Genomic DNA, 21,220 nt, shown 5'->3' on the forward strand with positions numbered 1-21,220 from the left:
CGAATTATTATATCGAACTATTTCGCGATCCTCTTCGAGTTCGATATATCCGGGATCGACTGTATTGGGCCCTAGTGCTAGAGGTCCTCGAAAAATTTTGATTTTCTGATCTGCACATTGTTTATTCAATTATTTTCTTTTTTCTTTTCCTGTTTTCTATATATTTTGATTTATAAAATAGTTTTTATATCCTCTGCACTGGCCTTCAATCCACTAAGGTTGACGTCTCCATTTAGGAGGGAGAGCACAGTCCCCACTCCCACTTTCTTTGCACATTACAGGTTCTTGCTTGGCCCCTGATAAAGCCATTCAGTGGCAGTAAACGTGAACTTTTTACCCAATTCCTTCAGAGAGGTATAGTACCTACATGGCTGGTTACCTTCAGGGATAGAGAGCTGTGACTAACAGCGGCGATACCAAAAGCTTCACAGTGTTAAGATCAAAGAAACCCACTCAATTCTCCACAAATTGAATAGCGCATTCAATTCTCCAGAACACACAAATGCAACTTCTTTAAATGAGCAGAACTTGTTGGGAAATCTGTAAAGTAGAATGATTTTCATACAAGAAAAAAGTGGTCAGCTTGCACTAGCAGTGCAAGGCTGGAGCCATCGCAGAGCTCGTGATCACCTAGCTTCTTCCAGCTTTTTAAGTGGCACAATGTCAACTCAGTCTGCTTCGGAGTGAAGGTCGCGTCAGCTCGGTCTCAATTGTCGTGGTATTAATTAGTATTGCCTAAATCAACATGACATTAGCTAGCTGTTTAATTAGCAAGATCTCAATTAGCAATGTCTTAATTCACTAGATCTTAATTGCTCATAATTAGTATCTTAATGAGCCATTTCTTAGCAAGATGTGGCTTAATTAGCTTGGTCTCAGCATGTCTAGGCTTAAGGGGGGACGTGGCTTTCGGTACCAACTTTCTTATTTCTTCATGGATTTTGATGAAAATTGGCACACTTATTTGAAATGTTGTTTTAATGCTACTGTAGAAATTTCATGAATATATCTTTACAACTTTTTGATTTACAATATATTTCACCTTCTGCTCTTGTTCCGAGTCTGACTCGCTTAAAAAATGCGATAGGAAACTAATTCAAAGTGCTATGCATTCTAAGATGTCTGATTGCAGGCGTGACATTCTTAGATTTTTTTATTTGCGACAAAATTTTTTTTAGTTTTCCTTTTTCATGAGGTGACTGCGCAACAGGCATCGAGGCTTTGTGCAACTCGTCAAATAGCTAATTATCAAAACGCCATACTGAAAAAGCAAGAATGTCACGCCCTGAACTGTGCTTCAAGGAATATAGAACAAAAAACGGAACTGAAATAGACCCAGCGGTCAGTGAGAAATCAGCGGAACAAGCGAAGCAGGAAGCAAGAAAAGTCGTTTTGAGAAAACGGCTTTTAAAGTTGTACCAACGAAATTACTTCATCAAAAGGCACTGGAGTCGTAATCTTTTGAGTCCTTCATAATGTGCGCTTTCTTGAGTGCCCTGTCTTTAGTTTGAGGTGCCTTGCTTCTCTAAAACACAAGAAGATTGTGATCTTTAAGGTGTTTTATAAGGTTGGACCTCCTGCACATGTGGCCTTTCATCGGTTGTGCCTTTGTTTTCTTTCTTTTTTCTTAAAATCCTTTTCTGATATACAAAGAACATGTAGCATGAATTTTAAACGAAGTTATGAAGTGGTGTAATAGACATGACAGAAAACAAGATATTGTAATTCAAGTAGGTCATGTACTATGATGATTTGCCAGCTTTCTTGTATTCATGCTCTCATTAACATAATTAACAGTCTTGATTGCAATTGATCATTGAATCATTTTTATAGGATACTAAAAGCGGCTCTCATCATGGCAACCTATCACTTCCTCCTAAATAACAGGCAGTTATGGCCAAGACATTGGTGGAATAGGAATTCCTTAGCAGTTTATTCAAGACGCGAACTGGGCAGATATGAATTTATCTCCCTGTTTCACTCGTCAAGCTAATTTGTAAACCTCGCCTGCGATGCGCTTCATCATTCACCCGGTCGCGGACACGGTTTTCTGCGAGGCTTTTATTTTTTCAGATGATTCATGAGCGCTTACGGCGATACCACGCACGGCTCCAAGCGCGCCTAAATTGCATCAACAGTGCTTTATTTCACCTCGAAGTGCTCGGCCGCATAGTCCGGGAAGTCAGCACGCGATGTGCTGGGTGGCGGCATTCGGTGACGATGCGCAATATGCCTAGGTGCGGCGACGAAAAATAGGCGCGCAACGTGTTTGGCCTCGCATTGCGGGACGCCGACGCGCGCCCGCTGCGCGACGAGCTTGGCCGTGGGGTCCGCTGCCGATGCGTAAAATGACCATCCGCTGTACCGAGAAGCCGGCGGGGGAAGCGCTTCGTTCCTTGCGAAGAAGCACACTGCCGCGAGTCCGCTAACGCGTTGCTCTTGCCCGCAAAGTTCGAGGTTCGTCTCGCGTGCCGACGCCGTGAGCGGAGTTAGGCCTAGTGACGACTCCGAGCAGTAGACGCGCCGGCCGCGGTGCCCGATGTTTCAAAGTTCGTAAGACGTGGTCGCGAGTACAAAGAGTCGTCCTGCGATCATCTTCGTCACGACGTCCGAAGTGCGCATAAGCAGAACCTCCAACCACGGATCCGACGAGTCAACGCTAGAAAGTCGGTCCGAGACGCGCGTTTGCGATGTTCGCTACGAGTGCGGCGCGCCATCGTAATCCCACCGAGCTTCCGCTAGTAGCTCCAAACTAAAACGTAGTTCTTGTTCAAAGTTATCGTCGAGCCGTGAACACAGGGCGATTGCGAACACGCAACGAAGTAGCGCGACTTTCGACAGCCGTGAGCTCGAGACGCACGAGCTGCAGACGACGATCTCCCGGAGCGAGCATCGGACCAATGGCGAGGCGCGCTGGGGCAACATGGCGGACGCGGCCAATCGGAGGGCTCGAAACGACCTTCGAACATTTGCTTTTTGTGCGCTTGTTTTCGAAGGGAGGAGCCAGCTGCGGCGGGGAATTTGAAGACGGAGAAATGCGCTTTCCGATGAGCCCAAGATATCGGCGCCCGGTGGCGTCGTTGCGGAGCTATGATTTTTTGAAAATCAGTGTTTTTTTGCGATTTCCCCAATAATTTTCGCCACCTCGGCAGGCGCAACAATTTTTTTATAGCACTTCTACGCGGTTTTCGGTGAAGATATTTTGGAATCGGATATAAAAAGGGCTACAGAAACTGAAAATGTGATTTTCAAAAAATCGATTTTTTTGCCATTTTTCGCGATACGAAAGCCGCGTCCCCCCTTAATTAGCTATGTCTACTGCCTAGCTTATTAGCTGTGCGCAGGTGTTTGGGGAGTAAGAAGATGAAGAAGAGGACAAAGAGAGCACGCACTGGCCGAGCAACGCACTAGAAGGTAGATGCCGGTCATGATGATGATAGTTTTCTGGTGACACCACACAGCCAAACCAAAAGTTTGACAGCTCCGCTGTAACTTTAATGAATGGAGAAAATTTTCTGCCTGCGGACAACCTCCATCTGGTGCATTACAAGACGGATCGTTTAGTTCCTTAGCTAGGCATTCGTACAGCAGCTGCACCAGAAAGGCAAGGATGTCAGGCATAATTCACTGGCCAGGACAAATTTTTTATCGACTGTAATGCTTTCCATCTAAAAGGCTTCTTTTTCTTTAAAGGGACACTAAAGAGAAACAATGAATTGGTTTAGAGTGGTAAATTGTACTTTGAGAACTACAATGTCGTTAACTTCACCATCACATGTGTATTAATAAAGAAGGAAATGAAGTTCAAACTTTCATTTTTAAATTTTGCACCAAAATCTCCACGCGTGACGTCACGGATTTCGAAGTGTATTTATTGTATTTTGGAGCCATTGGCTCAACAAAATTTCCTCAAACTTGGTATGTTAACTACATGGCCCCCTCAGAGGACAGTGTACTTTATTTTTACCGTTTAGGAACTACGTAGGCCATAGTAGGCACCGTCAAAATATGTGACGTCACGGTGAATGGTGCGGAAACTTCAAGGTGGCGTCGCCACCCACATTTTCTTTTGGCGCAATTTCTCACTTACTAAGCGTCTTCTCGCAGCAAGCGTGGTGTTTTTGGTATCGTGGAAGATTAGTTTACTAATACGAGAAAAATCGTTTTGCTCTTTTAGTGTCCCTTTAACTACATGCTGATACTTTCAGACGGGTGCAGCTACTCTGAAGTTCTCAGCAGTTTCAAAATGTTGATGCCTACAAACTTGACAGCACTTGAAATGTTTGTAGGCATTAACATTTTTCCAACATTTCAAATGTGCCTTCAGGACACTATAAAAAGACCTGTCCTCAACATGGCCTCAAGTGGCCACAAGTCCAGCACACCACTCTCGCAAAATCACACTTACGACTCAACGTTGGGCCCCTTGTCGCGAATCCAGAAGCGCGAGCCATCTTTGTGGGCATCCAGGCTGCCCACTGTGAAGCTCTCAATGTACTTGCCCAGCATCTGACGCTGCGTGTCGTCAGCTGCATTCTCCTGCGCAAATATCAACATGACATCAGCACCACACTCAGCCTACCACCACTACTGGATAAAACGTCTCTCTCCTAGAGGCCTCAAAAAAATGTTCCTCTTCCTTTTAAACAAAACCCATACATACATGCAATCATGTCCTAAAGGTCACAGCTTGGTTTGTCTTGATTGAAGCTGATAAGCCAATGTGATAACCCATACTGAAATTCATAAGGAGTGAACATGCACATCAAAACATTTTTCTAGCTTTAGTGTATGCTGAAATTCGAGCCAGGATCAATTGTTCAACATCATGCATGCCCATCTATGCTGGTCATAAGTGCACATATCATCATTTCCACGATTCATGGCTGCACGATTTACAGGCTCCCAAAATCTTTTCAGCCAATGCCACCTACCTGAGCAAGCCGGAGGTTATCAACGGTGAGTTTGAGCAGCGGCGAGTAGTCGCCCCGAGTAAAGGTGACCCTGCTATTGTCCATCACATCACACACCAGAAACTTGGAACTCTCGGGATCCTCTGTACGCGAAGGCAGGAACAAGAATTATGGTTTAACGCAAGCTCATCTGGCCAGGAAAAAGAAATCTGCAACAACAGTGTAGCAAGATCTCGATCATGGCAAGTAAAGAAAGACTCTCTGTGACCCGGCATGTTGGCTTTCTCACGCGAGCCTCCTTTATGACGCAAAGTTTAAGCAAACTGAACGTTGCAAACACTGCCTTCCCCTTTTTCAGCAAGAACTTGAAAACATAAACATCAATCATCCTTAGTTTTTGCTTATCTTCAACAGAGCTTAACCAGGCTTCACAGCTTAAATCACGCGGGCACTGCATTGCAAGACAGTCACTTGTTCTTGCGCAATTGTTTTTATTGAAGGAGCTTAAAATGAAGCTACACAGATCCCCTACAGCATTTTTAATGCAAACCGTTTGTTACAAGACAAAGCACGACTTGCCTTACTAAGAAATGCAAAACAGGCATTTGTATGGCACAGACGTACCTGTAGATAGAACAGATGCGAAGCGGATCTCATAGTGATCCTGGTCGCCAGCCTCAGCAGCCGGTCGCTTGAATAGCCTCGTGATGTAGCCCTCGATACCCTGTTCAGGCAAGCGTGAAGCTCAGTGAATTACCAGGGAAGTCTTTTCAGGAAAAGTAATCCTAAAAGTCTATAGCATCATCACTAATCTATGGCAGAATGGTGACATCTGCATGGGCGACAACGAAAAGGCAACAAAAATACGGAACATGACCTTGCCATAAACACCTTTATGGCAAGGTCACCCTTGCCATAAAGGTCACACCCATCATTCCAGTAATGAAGTCGGATAATACAGCATTTAGTGCACATTTTGTCAGATATGTTTGTTAGCCGAGTGATGAGTTGCCCTGTCATTTAACATCTTGCACCCGAGCTCACACCTTTTGTGTGATACCTACACATTTACCCTGTGAACGCAAGAACTGCTACTTTCTCGTGAAGGAATTATAAACGATCGTTATGGCAAGATGTGCCTATATAAAAAAAAAAGAGCGCACTTCTTCTAAATACATACAAGTTTCCTTAAAATCTGAAGACATCATTCTTTATTGACTAAGCAGATGAATAGAAGAAAAGCACTTTTGCTGGTGGACAACAACCAACGCGAAATCTACATCACCAGGAAATGCAGGTCTTGTGCATTCGCCAGACTTTGTCTCCGGACAAAGTTTTCTGGTGTTTCAGAGAGTAACAATAATTCTTTTCTATGAATGCACTTTTCTCTGACTCTATGACACTTAAATATTCAGGACAAGATATTTCGAGTTCGAATGATCTATCAACGACTGAATGCAGAAACGTGTGTACAGTTAATCCTACAACAAAATGATGCAAGCAAAAATACAAGGCTGATATAGTCCAGAAGTTGCACCTGAGCACCTCAATACACATTCTCAGGGTTTTCAAGTGGCCCTGCAAAACCTTTCGAAGTAATCATCGAATGGCTTCATTTAAAGGTGTTTATTGCCTCACGAACCAACTGCCGCAAACATTTTTAGAATCCGTCAAGTACGAGTGGAAATACAGGAATTTGTCGCACACTTTCAGCGTTTTCTACCTCAATTTTTTCGTACCAGCGAGCGCGCCAACAGCTACGCAGAGGGGGATGTCAAGGAGGCAAGAAGCTACGTCCTTTCATCAGCGCACATCATGACCTTGAGCACTTTCTTTTCTTCCTTTTTTTTTTCTTCGAATGCGCACCATACTTTGAGCGTGATCGCAAGCGAGCGCGTGAGCACGTTGCGGCATCCCGCGGCAGCGACGGTAACTATGCAGCTCTCAACACTCAAATCAGCCGATGACCATGGACTTGGTGTTTATGGCACGGTCATTTGGGTATAGTATGCCGCCATTTATTGAGAGAAGAACGAGCGATTTCTAGCTGACTTGGAGAATTGTAAGTTCCAGGCCGTGCGCTGCGCCATAATATTTGGCTCGAGTGCTCTCAGTAGCCTTGACTACCGATCGGCAGCGCTTTCTGACCATGCTGAAAAGTGTCGCAGAGCCCCTTTAAAATGCCCTTTTACTAACGCACAACAAATCGAACGCTAGCCAGTCATGTCATCGGAGCTTTGCAGATTGAAAGTAAAGAGAACACTCTACTGTTCTCAGTACAAATATGAAAAATACAAAATTAGGATTTTTTTTCTGCATGAACACAACCGATGGAATTGGCTGCCAGAACTTATTAACATGAGAAGTCTGCAATTTTCAAAAGTGAAGCCAGAACAGCTGCCTGGGTGCTGCGTAGTTTTTTTTTTAATTCAACCTGCGTCAGAGAAATTGAACATACATTTCACTATTAAAATTTCTCTTGCCGAGTCATTCCAGTAATGAAGTCGGATAATGCAGCACTTTCCAATTCTGAGCTCCTTTTTTTGCAAAAAGAAATTCTACAAACGTTGCCAGTTGATGCTCCCTTCCAAAATATATGCAGCAATATTTACTTACTTAATTTGCAAAGTTTAGAGCCTACAGTGCAAAAATTTGTAAGCTAAATGCTTACAAATTCTTGCGCTTTGCTTTTATGCTTTGCTCCCATCAAAATGCAGCTACCACGGCTGGCAAACAAACCCACAGCCTTGTGCTCAGCGGAGCAACTCCTGAGATGCTAAGTCGCCACGTTGTGTTCACAAGAGTTGCAATGATGGCTTGTTAATAACGCATGTTGAATAAGTTTTCCATAATGCAATTAAAAGACAGGACAAAAAAATGACACGAAGACATGAACATGCCATGTGTAGTAGACTAGTATGACTGTTCCATCTTTTACTCGCGCTACAGAAAACCCATTTGAGAGACTGTGCATTTTTGCATACAGGGGTAATCCGGTTAATCATTATTTCCCTGAAAGCTTCATTCCATAAGGAGTTGCTACAGAAAGCAAGAGCACGTAAAATATAATATCACTGACCTTCTGTTTCATGTAGCTGGACACCAGCTCCGCATCCTTTTCTGTGCAGTTCTTTGAAAAGTAAGTGGTGGTCGCCTGCACAAAAGCGCGTGCCTCAATATAACACAAACACAACAAACCAGTCCCATTCAACAACACACCATCAATGCCACACATGCCATCCACAATTCAACAAAGTAGAGGTGCTGTATTGCTACACCATGGCACGTAACACGGCCCCGACAAGAGTGACAACACAGGTGTAGAACAAACACAGACCACCGGTTCTCTTCTTTAAAAAATTTTTCCCCACGTGTGCAGACGTGTGACAGGCTAACTTGCCTTTGGCGGGAATCCAAGATGCTTCTCAGAGTCGCGAAGAGAGTACAGCGGATCGGACACCTCGGACCAGAGGTGCTCCAGCGCTGCAGGTTCCTCCTCCCAAGCCTTGCTCAGCCTCAAGAGATTCTCCAGCTTGTCCTACTTGCGGCAGCAAAAACAAAACAAAACAAAAAAAAAGCTGTCGGCTGGCACTATACAGAGGAACACTTGCACAGTGGAACCTCGTCAGTTAAAATTGCAGGCGCAGCAAGAATTTGTTAGAATAAAATGAAACTGAAGCTCAACATTTACCACCTTGTGGATAACGGTGCGGTGAATGCAAAAACTGCTCCGTAGGAAGGAAATGTTTCATTAGAAATATGTAATGCACTTGGAAGTTCCTAGAATTTGAATGTTCTGGAGAAACCAGTTGTGCAGTTTGATTATCCATCAATTCAAATTAAGAGATTCCAAATTACTGAGATTCTACAGTTATTCACACAGTTCTAAATTGCAATCTTTTTTCCGGAAAAATGGATCCAACAACAGCCTGCAGGCTATAATCATATACAAAACCGAAATCGTATTGTTGGCATGGCAACAGCATTAGAATGATTGGTGCTGAAACTGTCCTAACAAAACGTGGACAGAAAATGCCACCATTATTTATACCTAGACCGGCTGTGTTGATTGGCCTCCTTTGCTATGAAAGCTCAAGAAGTGTCATGCTATATTAATATGAAAGGTAGCAGTGCAATGACCTTCTGACATACTTTTGGTAATCTGGAAACATCACTGACACTCGCTAGACAATGTTGGAAAAACTCATTGAGGAACAAGCCATTGTCCCTTAGTTGAAGATAGTTTGTGACGTTCACGAAACTCAGAATGTCAAACACAGTGTACGGCATAGAAGACAACGCAGTGTGCTTAGTCAATAGCGAAAAAAAGAAACAACCAACTGTGAAAGCAGTGGACGTTAAGTACCAGAAAATTTCCATTGTGATGCAAAACAGGTTTCAATTCTAAGGAACATAAACATTCATCAGCAACAGAGAATTTTTGTAAAGACAAACTGCTTAAACGAAATCACTACTTAAATGAAATGTCTGCCTCTAAGTTGGTTGATTTTGTATTCGACTGCTGTACCTGCAAGCATTTCTTTTGGTAAACAAAGTTCCTGTTGAATAAGGTATACCGTATTTACTCGAATCTAACGCGCACCTTTTTTCCGGGAAAACGAGTCCAAAAATCGCATGCGCGTTAGAATCGAGTACCGAAAAAAAAAAAAAGAAACTCGGTTATCGTATTGCCATCGACATTTCAAAATGGCCGCCTCCTACGCGCCTTGGCCATTTCTGCCATTTTTTCAGTTCGTACGTGTGCTGAGGAGATTGTCATCCCGTTCTGCGTTCGCATCGACGGCACGGAAGTGCCGACTCCAAATACTCGACGAGTGTACCACGATGCCGCATTTAAAAGAATAGTAGGGGTGTGCGAATATTCGAAATGTCGAATATTTTTCGAATAGTGTTTGCTATTCGATTCGATTCGCACTGAAATTTTACTATTCGAACTATTCGAACTTCCCAAAGACAAATGCAGTCAACGTCCGGTTGAAAGTGACCCCTTCAGATTTTCAATATGCTTCACCTCATTACACTCTCGTATTGCGGTAAAGCTGCCTTTCAAGCTCTGTTACGGTCGAATTTAGCCAAGAGACAAAGTCCGGTTGGAAATGGTCTCTAGATTTTCAATATGCTTCACCTCATCACACCCCCGTATTGCGGCAAAGTTGCCTTTCAAGCTCCCTTACGGTCGAACTTAGCCAAGAGACAGTCAACGTCTGTTTGGAAGTGGTCCCTAGATTTTCAATATGCTTCACCTCATCACACCCCCGTATTGCGGCAAAGCTGCCTTTCAAGCTCCGCTACGGTCGCAAATGTATTAACTCAAGAAAAAGCTGGTTCCAATATGGAGATGAAAGATGTGGCAGAGTTGGGGGCTCAATTAATGCTGTTTTGGACCTGAAATTTGGGCAGGAAGTCCGAAAAATCCGAAGCCGAAGCTTTTTAGCATCCAAAATTTCAGATGTTCTTATATATCGACGTCTACGAGGCAGATTTGGAACTTCGGACTTGAAGGGAGCACACCCTTGACCGCCACATCAGTTGGCCTTCCACAGCAGTTGAAAGGGGAGGAGAGGCTGAGGAAATGGCATCTCTGCCTATCACGTGTAAAGTGTTGTCGGCAACACTTTGGTTGCACCAAATCATGTACATAAATACAATTCGGCCTCTACATTGCCTCACTCTTGATAAGAAAGGCAACTATGAAATATGACCCCACCAGCACTTCATCAACCTAGCGAAAAGAAACACTTTCATGTTGCGATCTCACAAGAACATACTTAGGGATTCTCTGCAACTTCTTCTGTAATTTCACTTCGAATTATTCGAAAAATGTTTGAGAAATATTCGAAAATTATTCGAAATTATTCGATTCGATTCGCACTCAATCTTTATTATTCGAATTCGCTTCGCACCCAAAATTTTGCTATTCGCACAGCTCTAAAGAATAGTTATTACATGTGCAGAGAGACGGACGGAAATCGGGCCGCATCGCGGTCGTTCGGAGTTCCCGAAACGTGCGTGCGAGACTGGCGCAAACAGAAGCAGAAGATTTTTTACAGCAAAGCTTCATGAAAAAGTTTCTGTGGACAAAAGCAGGGCCGGTTTCCCGAAATCGAAGAGTGTTGACAGCGACGAGGACTGATCCATTACGCGACTCGTATCGCCGCCGTAGTGGTGACGGTTTTAGCGGCAAGGCCCGCTTTTTGACTTTGTGTTTTACTTTTTTAAAACTTTAGTTCTTTAAAACCCAAATACTTGTTCTTCTGAATGTGCGAAGTTTGACTCCTACGGACTTTTTTTGTTCTTTTCTCTCACGAAAAATGGGTGCGCGTTACAATCGATGTATTACTTTTTTTTTTTTGGTCGCGGAAAACGGGTGCGCGTTACAATCGAGGGCGCGGTAGAATCGAGTAAATACGGTATTCTTCCAAGTCCCCTCGGGTTTCGTTAAACGAGATTCTGCTGTACTACTTCTTAAGCTGCAGCCCTCCTAGTGGCCAAAAATGTCTTTTAGAAAGGAATATCTCTGAGGTCCAGACAGCTATGAAGTGTTCCTCACTAACTTGAGAACAATGTCTTCGAGTGAATCACGCACAAGCTGCTTTAAGGCAGGTCACAGTGGACGGTGCAAATATACAATGAACTATTCAGAGGCACAACATTTGCAGACAAGTAGATGGTGATACAAAGGCAGGAAATGAGCAAACAAAAAATGATGGAACACGCAAAACAACAAAAACAAGAAAAAGGGGGAAATCGAGACTCCTCCCTTTTTACTTTGTGATTTTTTATGCTGGCATCACCTTCACATTTTATCAATTAACAAATCCTTCAAATAAACGGTTCTAGTATTTAGTGCTCATCTCAACCAGTGCTTTTCTTTGCCATCTGTTTGCGCCATATATTCTAAACATCAATCTAAACGGCCATGTTTTCTATCCTAGAGTTTATAAAGAACATGTCTAGCAATTAGGGGTGTGCGAATATTCGAAATTTCGAATATTTTTCTAATAGTGTTTGCTATTCGATTCGATTCGCACTGTAATTTTACTATTCAAGCTATTCGAACTTCCCAAAAATAAATACAGTCAACGTCCGATTGAAAGTGACCCCTTCAGATTTTTAATATGCTTCACCTCATTACACTCTCGTATTGCGGCAAAGCTACCTTTCAAGCTCCGTTACGGTTGAACTTAGCCACGAGACAGCCAACGTCCAATTGGAAGTGGTCCCTAGATTTTTTTTTTCAATAGGCTTCACCTCATCACACCCCCGTATTGTGGCAAAGCTGCCTTTCAAGCTCTGCTACGGTCGCAAATGTATTAACTCAACAAAACGCTGGTTCCAACATGGAGATGAAAGATGTGGCAGAGGTGGGGGCCAAGACCGTACTAGAGTAACCTAGAATAGGGGGAGTGTCCAAAGCGCCGCGCGAATAGATGGGAGGAGCGAGGGCCTTTTGTGGTGAACTCCCGCGCCGCGGCGCAGCCGTGCCGAACCCTTGGGCTTTCTCCGCGGCGGAAGCCATGTCAAAGCGGCGAGCGTCTGCTACGCGCGTGATATTTAGGCCGCTATTAGCTAAAGTTGCGGAAATTTGGGCAATATTTAATACTGCATCACTGCAACATAATACTGCAGCGACTCATCACACAGAGAACGCGTTTGCTAGTTTGTGTGTTGTGAAACGGGGATTTTGTATATATCCTTTCAGCTGGTTTGTCACCGCATTGGTCCACACTTCCGTGGCTGTTTGAGGAACGCATCCTGCACGCACTTCATCGTGAGAAGAGGCGCTTAACTTATTTTTGTGTGGAATGATGAACGTAAACTTGCAGCAGGAGAGAATAAACTGGAGATAACCAGGAGAACGTAGCACATATGCACGTATTAACTAGCTCATGCATGCCAACGCGTTTGCACCGTTCATATCCCATCTTTTATTTAGTGCATTCGATTTGTTTTACAAGGCTGCCTCCCGCGCTCTGCTGTTTCAAGCCATTTCATGCGAAGCCAAATAAGTCAGTCGGCGTGGCCGCGGTACCAAAAGTAAAAAATTACTTGCGTAACTCGCGTCTCGTTCACTTGGTATACACGAAAATTGGCACGGAGGGGCACGGATGTATGTATGCTCAACACGCCCGATAGGTCATGGCATCACTAACTTGACATGCTTGCCATTTGCGTAACGACTAACAATAATAATATGGTGTGTGGCGCGCAAACCCGCTTTCTGTAGCCAGAAATAATTCTGACGATGTGTGGTCTGACGATTTGTTTCCGTCAGGTTATAAAAAATGCGGTGGTCACCAATATCGATATCAACATGTTAGACTTACCCATACATTTTGAAGAACTGACCGCATAGGTAAAATGTATGCGAAAAAATTACATGAAAAAAAAAAAGGCAGACTGCTGCGCCACGCGGTGCACGAGCCGCTCCCACACGGAAACGACTCCTGCACCGCATGGAAGTGACGTCATGCGTTTTCCGGTTAGGCGCGCCGTTTGAATATGCCGTGAATTCGCCGAGTCGGCAAGCGAGTATGCCTCCCCATCGGCCGGACTTGCTGCTGCTGCGCTGCTGGTGGTCCTGTCTGCAGGCCCTTTGATAGTGGATGTTTGATGATCAGATGCAGCTGGCTGCATCGGTTTCTCCGGCATCCGCGTCAGGAATGTTGATTTGCACGGCTTATCAAGGCTCGGATGACAGGACGTGGTCTCAGAACTGAGTCACAGGTGCCTAGATTTCGCGAACGGCTCGTGGTGACGTACTATATCGCGATGAAAAGAAACGCAAACTGCGTAAAGCGCGGCTTTCGGCACAGTCGAACTTCAGCATGCTTTGAATATCGCTGGACAAATCTGTGCTTTCGGCCGGCGTCACTGTAGCGCTAGAATATTGCTCCGGCTGGCGCTATCGCATTGCGTGTGTGTCCCGAGTACAAGACATGACTGGTAGATGACAACCATAACAAATAATGATGGACAAGTTTCCTGCCATCATTTTTTTAGCAGCTAGCAGTCACTGTTTCTCTTCGCCTCTTGTAGCCACGCCGAATATGCAACACGAAATCTTGTGTCGCTCAGTGTACCGTTGGTACCGTCACCGCCTCACGAAGTAATCGGCAGACTAAGTCGCTTCAAAATACTGAAGTGTTGCCGTGTTGCTCTAGGCTACACTGTACTCTAGGCGATCAGCACTTGACAAACGATGCCCAATGGCAACAGCCGACTGCGTTAGCCCACCTACCTACAAAACAGTGCCGCACAGTTTGTCTGCCTTGCTGAATACACGGCCGGTGACAGCACAGCATGATTTACCTAGCAACGGATGAACGGCCGCTACGTTTTCGCACTTTGCGAAAAACCTGCAGTGCAGGAGCATTGGCCATCGGAGATCACAGGCTTAGTAAAAACACTTCGCAGCCGCACTGGGATTTCTTGTGCGTCCGGACGTTCACACGAACTGTGCAACAACATCTATCTCATCGTCAACAGAAGTTGAAAGAGGAGGAGAGGCTGAGGAAATGGCATCTTTGCCTATCACGTGTAAAGTGTTGTGGGCAACACTTTGGTTGCACCAAATCATGTACATAAATGCAATTCGGACTCTACATTGCCTCATTCTTGGTAAGACAACTATGAAACACCACCCTGCCTATGCTTCATCAACCTAACGAAAAGAAACACTTTCATGTTGCTATCTCATAGGAATATGCTTAGGAATCCTCTCCAACTTCTTTTTCTGCAATTTCACTTCGAAGTATTCGAGAAACATTCTAGAAATATTCGAGAAATATTCGAAAAATATTCGATTCGATTCGCACTCACACTTCAATATTTGAATTCGCTTCGCACCCAAAACTTTGCTATTCGCACAGCTCTACTAGCAATACAAAGTGGGATCCATGCTTGTGTATAAGCATAGAGGGCTCCTTTAGGCCAGCTAAAAAGAAGCATGCAGTCGAAACAAGTAAAAACCGTGTACAAAAATATCTTGGAGATTGAGCTTGCCTTTGCCACGCCGGGTATGAACTTGTTGTCGCCAAAGCCCTTGTAGTTTCCCATGTTGGAGTAGAATGCTGCAGCGTACACAAGCAGTGCCTGAAAGTAAGAAAGAAAAATGAACGCCACATCGCAAAACAGCGCAATGGACTCCAGCTATTATGCTCCATGTGTGCAGACTGCAGCAAAATTTTCCTGGTGAGCTTTCATTAAAATTTATTGTTGCCAAGTAGTCATGCATGGAAGTTCATTACATTAAAAGATCGAAATACTAAAGCTTTCTTTTCCTTAAAAAAAAAAACAATTACATTCATGCTGTGGCCACAGGCAAGGTTGCGTGGTTGGTACACAAAACAATGGAGTTTGAGTAGGTGAAAAGAATGCAAATAAAAGCGAGGAAATTACAAAAGTGAAATGAACTATGCAAATCTAAAAAACTGTGCATAGAACTTTCAAAACTGAAGAATGATGCTTCAAAAGAATGCCAGGCCTGCGTGGAAAGTGCAGCACAGTCACAGCAAAAGCTGGAAGAGCAGCATTTCTAGAGCATTTATAGACTCTTATTGTAGTATATCTACCTCACAGCTTTCTAAATACTGGTAATGCGCTAGCGCAATAAGGAAATATGAAACATATTGTGCCTTCTTCTACAAAGAGGGCAATGTCTACCGACCTTGAACTCTTCCTCATTGAAGCCAGCCTTTTCCAAAGCTAAAGCCTTGAGTGAATCCAAGTTCTGTGCACGGAAGAGCCGCTCCAGTAGCAAGAAGATGAGCGGGCTCTCGCGGGATGTCTGTAACAGATGCAAAGTACATATTACAGTAGAACCCCGCTGATACGTTTTTGAAGGGACCGTAGGAAATAAACGTAAGAGACGGGAAACGTAAGAGCCGAAAAACAGGAAAAACGGCAAAATATTTAGTGGTACAGAATTTTATTTCAATTCTTACGAGCAGCACGAAAATTGGCGCGCTCAGCCGCGATCTAGTCGATGGATAGAAACGCGGAGCTTAGGACGGCCTCATCCACAGAAATGTAATCAACGTATGTGATTTTTTAAACACCAACAGCTGTAGGCATGAAAGAACTAAGCACACGCAATCGCGATCGGCGCGGCGAGTCCGACCGCGAACCGCACGCACGACCACGCGAGCTCCAACCAGCTCGAACTCCTCCCGTTCTCCGACAAATAACGATGATGATGAGTCTACGCCAACGCGATGGCAGAAGTGAATGCCAATCTCGAAGGCCTTGCTTTCGCAAGCAATTACGTCATACACGCCATCTTTGCAATTTGAATCTCGAAGACCATGCTTTTGTTTGCATCAATTGAAAGATTCTGTTGCTTGCGCCTCTCATGCGGCTAATATTACGATCAAACGAGGCCAAACTGCGTGAAAATGCACCATGGCCGCTCTCTTTGGTAGTCACTCGGTCGGCTCCGAGCGCACTTCGCGACGTATCATACGGGAACGGTCCGACAGTTACGACGTAACAGCGGGGTTCCCAATACATTGTATCCTATGGGAGCTATGCCGGGACCGGCGGAAAACGACGTAACAGCCGGGAAAACGCAGCAGTGAGGAACGTAACAGCGGGGTTCTACTGTAGCAGCAAAATATAAGTGACAGCAAATCAGAAAGCTCGAATCGACTTTACTACTTTTTTTTTAAAAACTCCATCGAAGTGCTGTTTTTCTTCTTTGAAGCCACAGCCTACATGCACGTCTCGGTACTTCTTGTTTCATTCACTTTTTCCAATGAACGTTGCCGAACTGATAAACAATAACATGGCAAAAAGATAAGCATAGTTGCCATTTTTTAACCACCCTATCAACCTGTCACAAAAATTATTTATACACAAGTGTCCCCCCACACTATGCAGCTGAAGAATGTCGACGCCCAAAAGCCATTCTGTCTTAGTGATGACACAATGAAGTTACTGATAACACAACGATAAATACATACTAGAACCTCTTACATCAATCGGTTTATTGAAATCTTAGTACGAAAAACACCACACAGATACATATACAGGGTAGAGTAGTTGGTGATACATTGCTATTTTCTCTCACCCATTGCCTTCGTCCGTGTATGTCGTAATTCGCATCCCTCAATCTACAGCTATGACAGTTACATTAACATTTTTCACATTTCAGAGTTGTTGTCATGTCAACATTCTTTTAGACTGCCCTAACTCTGCTCTTGCCAGCCCCTCACAATGCAAAAAATCAGTACAGGAATGAAGAACCAAAGACCACAGTTACGCACCTGGAAGAGCACGATGAGGCCACCGAACCAGGACGCCCGGCTGAGGTAGTGAGCATACTTTTTCTCCCGATCGCTGAGCCCCTCGAATGCAACGCGGCAATCGAGTTTTAGGAACGGGGTCTCGTTCGAGTACACCTCGTCCGACATTTCTCCTGCAGGAAGTAGGGCCGTTGAGTGGCGTTCAGGAAAGAATATTTATACGCTGCGGTGCAAAAAACAAGAAGAAAAAGGAACAGAACAAGGATATGCACGTGGTCTAGTGTTCAAGGCACTCACTTTCAGACTGCAGGGTCCCGGGTTCAAACCCCAGCCACGGAAAGAAAATTTATCTTGTTGTATTTAATATTTGTTTGGTGCACGCACAACAGCTGTGGGAGAGCAGGGGTTTTTTGGAACACCACCAGCTACACAAGTCCGTCAATACAACCTTCGCTTGAAAAATTTACTTTTAGAGTTTTGTGCACTAAACGAACGATATGATTGTGAGGCTCACCGTAGGGGGATGGACTCCAGAGCGTTTTGACCATCGGGGGGTGCTCTAACACGCACCTAAATCTAAGCACACAGTTGCTTAGATTCCCGTGGCCGGGAATCAAACCCGCATACTTGAGCTATCAGGGCAACACCTTAGCCCCTACGCTACCTCAGTAGCACATGAAAAAGGTGGATCATATCACGTAGACAGAACCAAACTGATAAGATCGTTGCTGGCAGACAGAGTACATCTGCGACATTGTAGAATATGCATTTCACAGGTGTGAACAAAGCTTCAGACTCCAAAAATTTCCCGAATAGACATACAGCAGTGTCAAGCTATCATCTGTCAATAACACTGCTTATAAACTTTGTGCAAGGCATCATACACACACTGCCAACTGGTTTATCTTATGCTACAATACAACATATGCTACACCCAAGGTTTCGCTGGGCCCAGTGATGATGTGCACAAAACATTTCTGTCACTTCTTCTGTGTTGAGTGGTTCCCCATATTGCATCTTCATCAAGAAGTCATCAGACTGAATCAACTAGCCCCCCATTAGCGTTGCCTCTATAATGCTTTACGATAGAGAGCTGCCATTTTTTACGAATGCGCCGAGGATGGCATACTGTGCCAGACAGCATAGATATATGTGCAAATTCCAAATTAATGTTGTTGGACGTTCAGTGCTCGTCTTGTCATCTTGTTTCGTCCTTGTTTATTGTGCTGCAGCATCTTGACGGGAATACACAAGTCGGGGAAGGAACAAGGTGCTTCATTAGTGAATCAATCCTATGGGAGCCTATGTTTCGGTTACACGTGCTACTGCACTCCTGCCATCCTCAGCCTACAAAGCAAGGCTTTTTGTCCACAAGATAGTTGTTTGTCCCAGCTGTCACTTGCATCTTGGCAGACAATGGAAGTTCCGAATACAATCTCTCTTACGACGTGATACGCTTAAAGAAGACCTCGATCATTGAGCTAGGATTTGCTTTCGCCCTCTATTTTCCTTTGTTAGTGCCTGTATTTATGGCCCTCCGGCGACAACAGGCGAAGTGATAAGACCTATCTTCGGCATTCAGCAAAGTCTGGGGCATAGGGAGGAAATTGCAGAAAAAAGACACGGCGGCCTAGACCACAGGGAGCACAAATTTTCGTCATGCGGTTGTCACATGGGGCTATTCCGATCGCGATTGCGCCCCGATCGGGATCGAAATTCTCGACTGTGAATGGCTACTTCTAGGCTGTTTCCCGTCGTTAACGACTGCGCAATATAATAAAACGAAAATGTGTTCTTTCGCTTTCACGGATGTTGACCCGCGAATCCATATGCCGCCGATGCTTATTTCAGCGGAAATTTGCGCGCGGATACTCTTGCAAGCGTCGAGTCGCGTCGACAATGCTATTTTCGGGTCGTTACGTGCTTTTCTAGGCGCGCGGCAACGTGTGAAAGAAAATGGAAATCGGCTCCTTATCACATCCTGCAACGTGCCAAGGCTACCGTTTTCAAATTGGCAGGTGCGGAGCTTAACAATGATTCCGATACTCCACTTCTCTTTATCACGATCGCATGTGCAAAACGCTCCTTTCGAATGAAACTCGTTGCACATATTACTTCTTTCGTACCTTGTTCTTCTCGCGTTGTTTATCGCTGGCTCGCGCTCATTGATCAAGTTGCCGCTTTGACGCGAGAGGAATATTTGGCGCCGGTGCAATGGAAGCCAATGACCGCACATGACAAGGCGCATTTTGCGTCTGACATATTTATACTCGCGCTGCTATGCACTTACCTGCCTTGATCTGTGCCGCTTCGGTACAGGTAGGAATGACTGCTCACTCGGCAACGGAGGTGCCGTTACGCTAATCTGTAGTGACGGATTAAATGCCGGGTAGCGAAACCGGCAAAATATTCTTCTCTCAACGTTGAGAAGCGAGCGAGCACACACCGGCGAGCGATCGAAGCGACAAAACCGGCAACTTAGGGAAGTGTAGCGGAAAAATTAATTAGAAACTTGGTAGAGAAAATAAGAGGCGGCGTTTGACCACTTAGAATCGCCTTTATTTTGTTGCACGACAGCATCGCAGTGCGCCGTTTCGTTTTAGGCCAGCTCGTACGGTCGCGAAAACTTACGTGTACATTCAGACGTCATCGGATGTTCAGGCGCGAGTTTTGAATTCCTTCGGAGCACACCACCCGCGGCGTTATCACCAGTACGCCTTCACCGCGCGCGGCTAATCCTTACCCAGGGCTTTACCCAGGGCTAAAAGTCAGGGAGAGCTCTGAGGGGTCGGGCCACTCCACCAATATACAAGGGCAGGGTCACGGTGGGCGGCATCACCAATCGCCCAATCCCACTTCATCGTCATCGTCAGTCCAATGCAGGGCAAAGGCATCTCCCTATGATCTCCACCCAACTCTGCAAATGATAAGCGCACTCCCACAAACACACATCCACACAATGTGATAGGAGGGGGGGGATGTCCTTGAGCAATGTTACCCCCCCTCCCCTGGAGCAAATGGAGACTTTATGCCCTGTCCTTTAACATCTCACCTTGCATTCGAAACTGGGACACACTGTGAGAGACTTGCTGTGCTAGCTTAGCGGCTAAGGTGTCTCACTGCTAAGCTCAAGAATGCTGCCTTTTCTATTCCTAGCTACAGCAGCAATATTTCAACGGTGGCGATACGCATTCCCAAGAACCTCAGGAAGTCGACATTATCCAAGCAGACCTATGCACCTGCAACGGCCTGCCTCATAATTATAAAGTGGTTGTAGCATGTAAAACCCCAGAATATAACTTTTTGTACTTCAACCTTATAATCTGAACACCGGGCTAAAATGAGTCAGGTGTATCAGATTTCACGACTCAACGTTCCATACGTTCCTGTGCGAGCCACGTATCATTGAACTTGACACAGACTATTAAAATGCTTCTGCATCACTGGAGAAGTATGGTATAATATTTATTAATTTCTTCAAAATACCTCACAGGCCTAAAAAAGGCATAGGGGAGGGGGGGGGCGAGGGAGCATCACAAAATGTAATAAGGTTTAGACAGCTTACAGCAGGGGTCTCAAACTCACCTCAGTTAGTAGGCTGCAGTGACGAAATTTCATCTCCCAATGGGCCGATATGGTGAAGGAGGTTACAGCAGGGTGGGAGGGGCGGACAGTTTCAATAAGATGACACCTAATGGTGCTCAAGAAGAGCACCAAGTCGGGCTAGTTGGTTTAAATTCAACAATTCAATAAACTACACCCACTTTTTAACTCCTAGGGTAAGGACGGCACAGTAGAACACAAGCATTGACGACGGGCATGTGCACATGATCTCACATTTGAAAGCAATGCTCCAGATCATTTGAATTAAGGAACACAACTTCAGATACGGCAATGGCTCGTTGTGCAGCAAAAAGACAGGCACGTAATGTTGTCGCAATAGTGTACACTGTGTATTCGTCTGTGTTTTTGTGGCACTTTATAGCAGCAAGCTCATTTTGATGTTTTCAGCACTGAACAACTGACTGTGAATGCTAGAAA

The 21,220-nt window shown here is 44.8% G+C and overlaps 1 protein-coding gene across 1 annotated transcript in view; it reads right to left on the minus strand.

Annotated features, from left to right (window-relative positions):
- LOC119395994 (dipeptidyl peptidase 3) overlaps nt 1-21,220 on the minus strand; it is a 101,934-nt gene that overhangs the window by 40,867 nt on the left and 39,847 nt on the right. The window contains exons 6-13 of the mRNA XM_037663021.2: nt 17,201-17,352; nt 15,604-15,723; nt 14,940-15,029; nt 8,314-8,451; nt 7,993-8,067; nt 5,538-5,637; nt 4,935-5,056; nt 4,409-4,539 (exon numbers count right to left, since the gene is read on the minus strand). Of these exons, the coding sequence (XP_037518949.1) occupies nt 4,409-4,539; nt 4,935-5,056; nt 5,538-5,637; nt 7,993-8,067; nt 8,314-8,451; nt 14,940-15,029; nt 15,604-15,723; nt 17,201-17,352 (928 nt within the window). The remainder of the gene's footprint in view (nt 1-4,408; nt 4,540-4,934; nt 5,057-5,537; nt 5,638-7,992; nt 8,068-8,313; nt 8,452-14,939; nt 15,030-15,603; nt 15,724-17,200; nt 17,353-21,220) is intronic.

The sequence above is a fragment of the Rhipicephalus sanguineus genome, chromosome 6, assembly GCF_013339695.2.
Source record: "Rhipicephalus sanguineus isolate Rsan-2018 chromosome 6, BIME_Rsan_1.4, whole genome shotgun sequence".
In the NCBI taxonomy this organism is placed as follows: domain Eukaryota; kingdom Metazoa; phylum Arthropoda; class Arachnida; order Ixodida; family Ixodidae; genus Rhipicephalus; species Rhipicephalus sanguineus.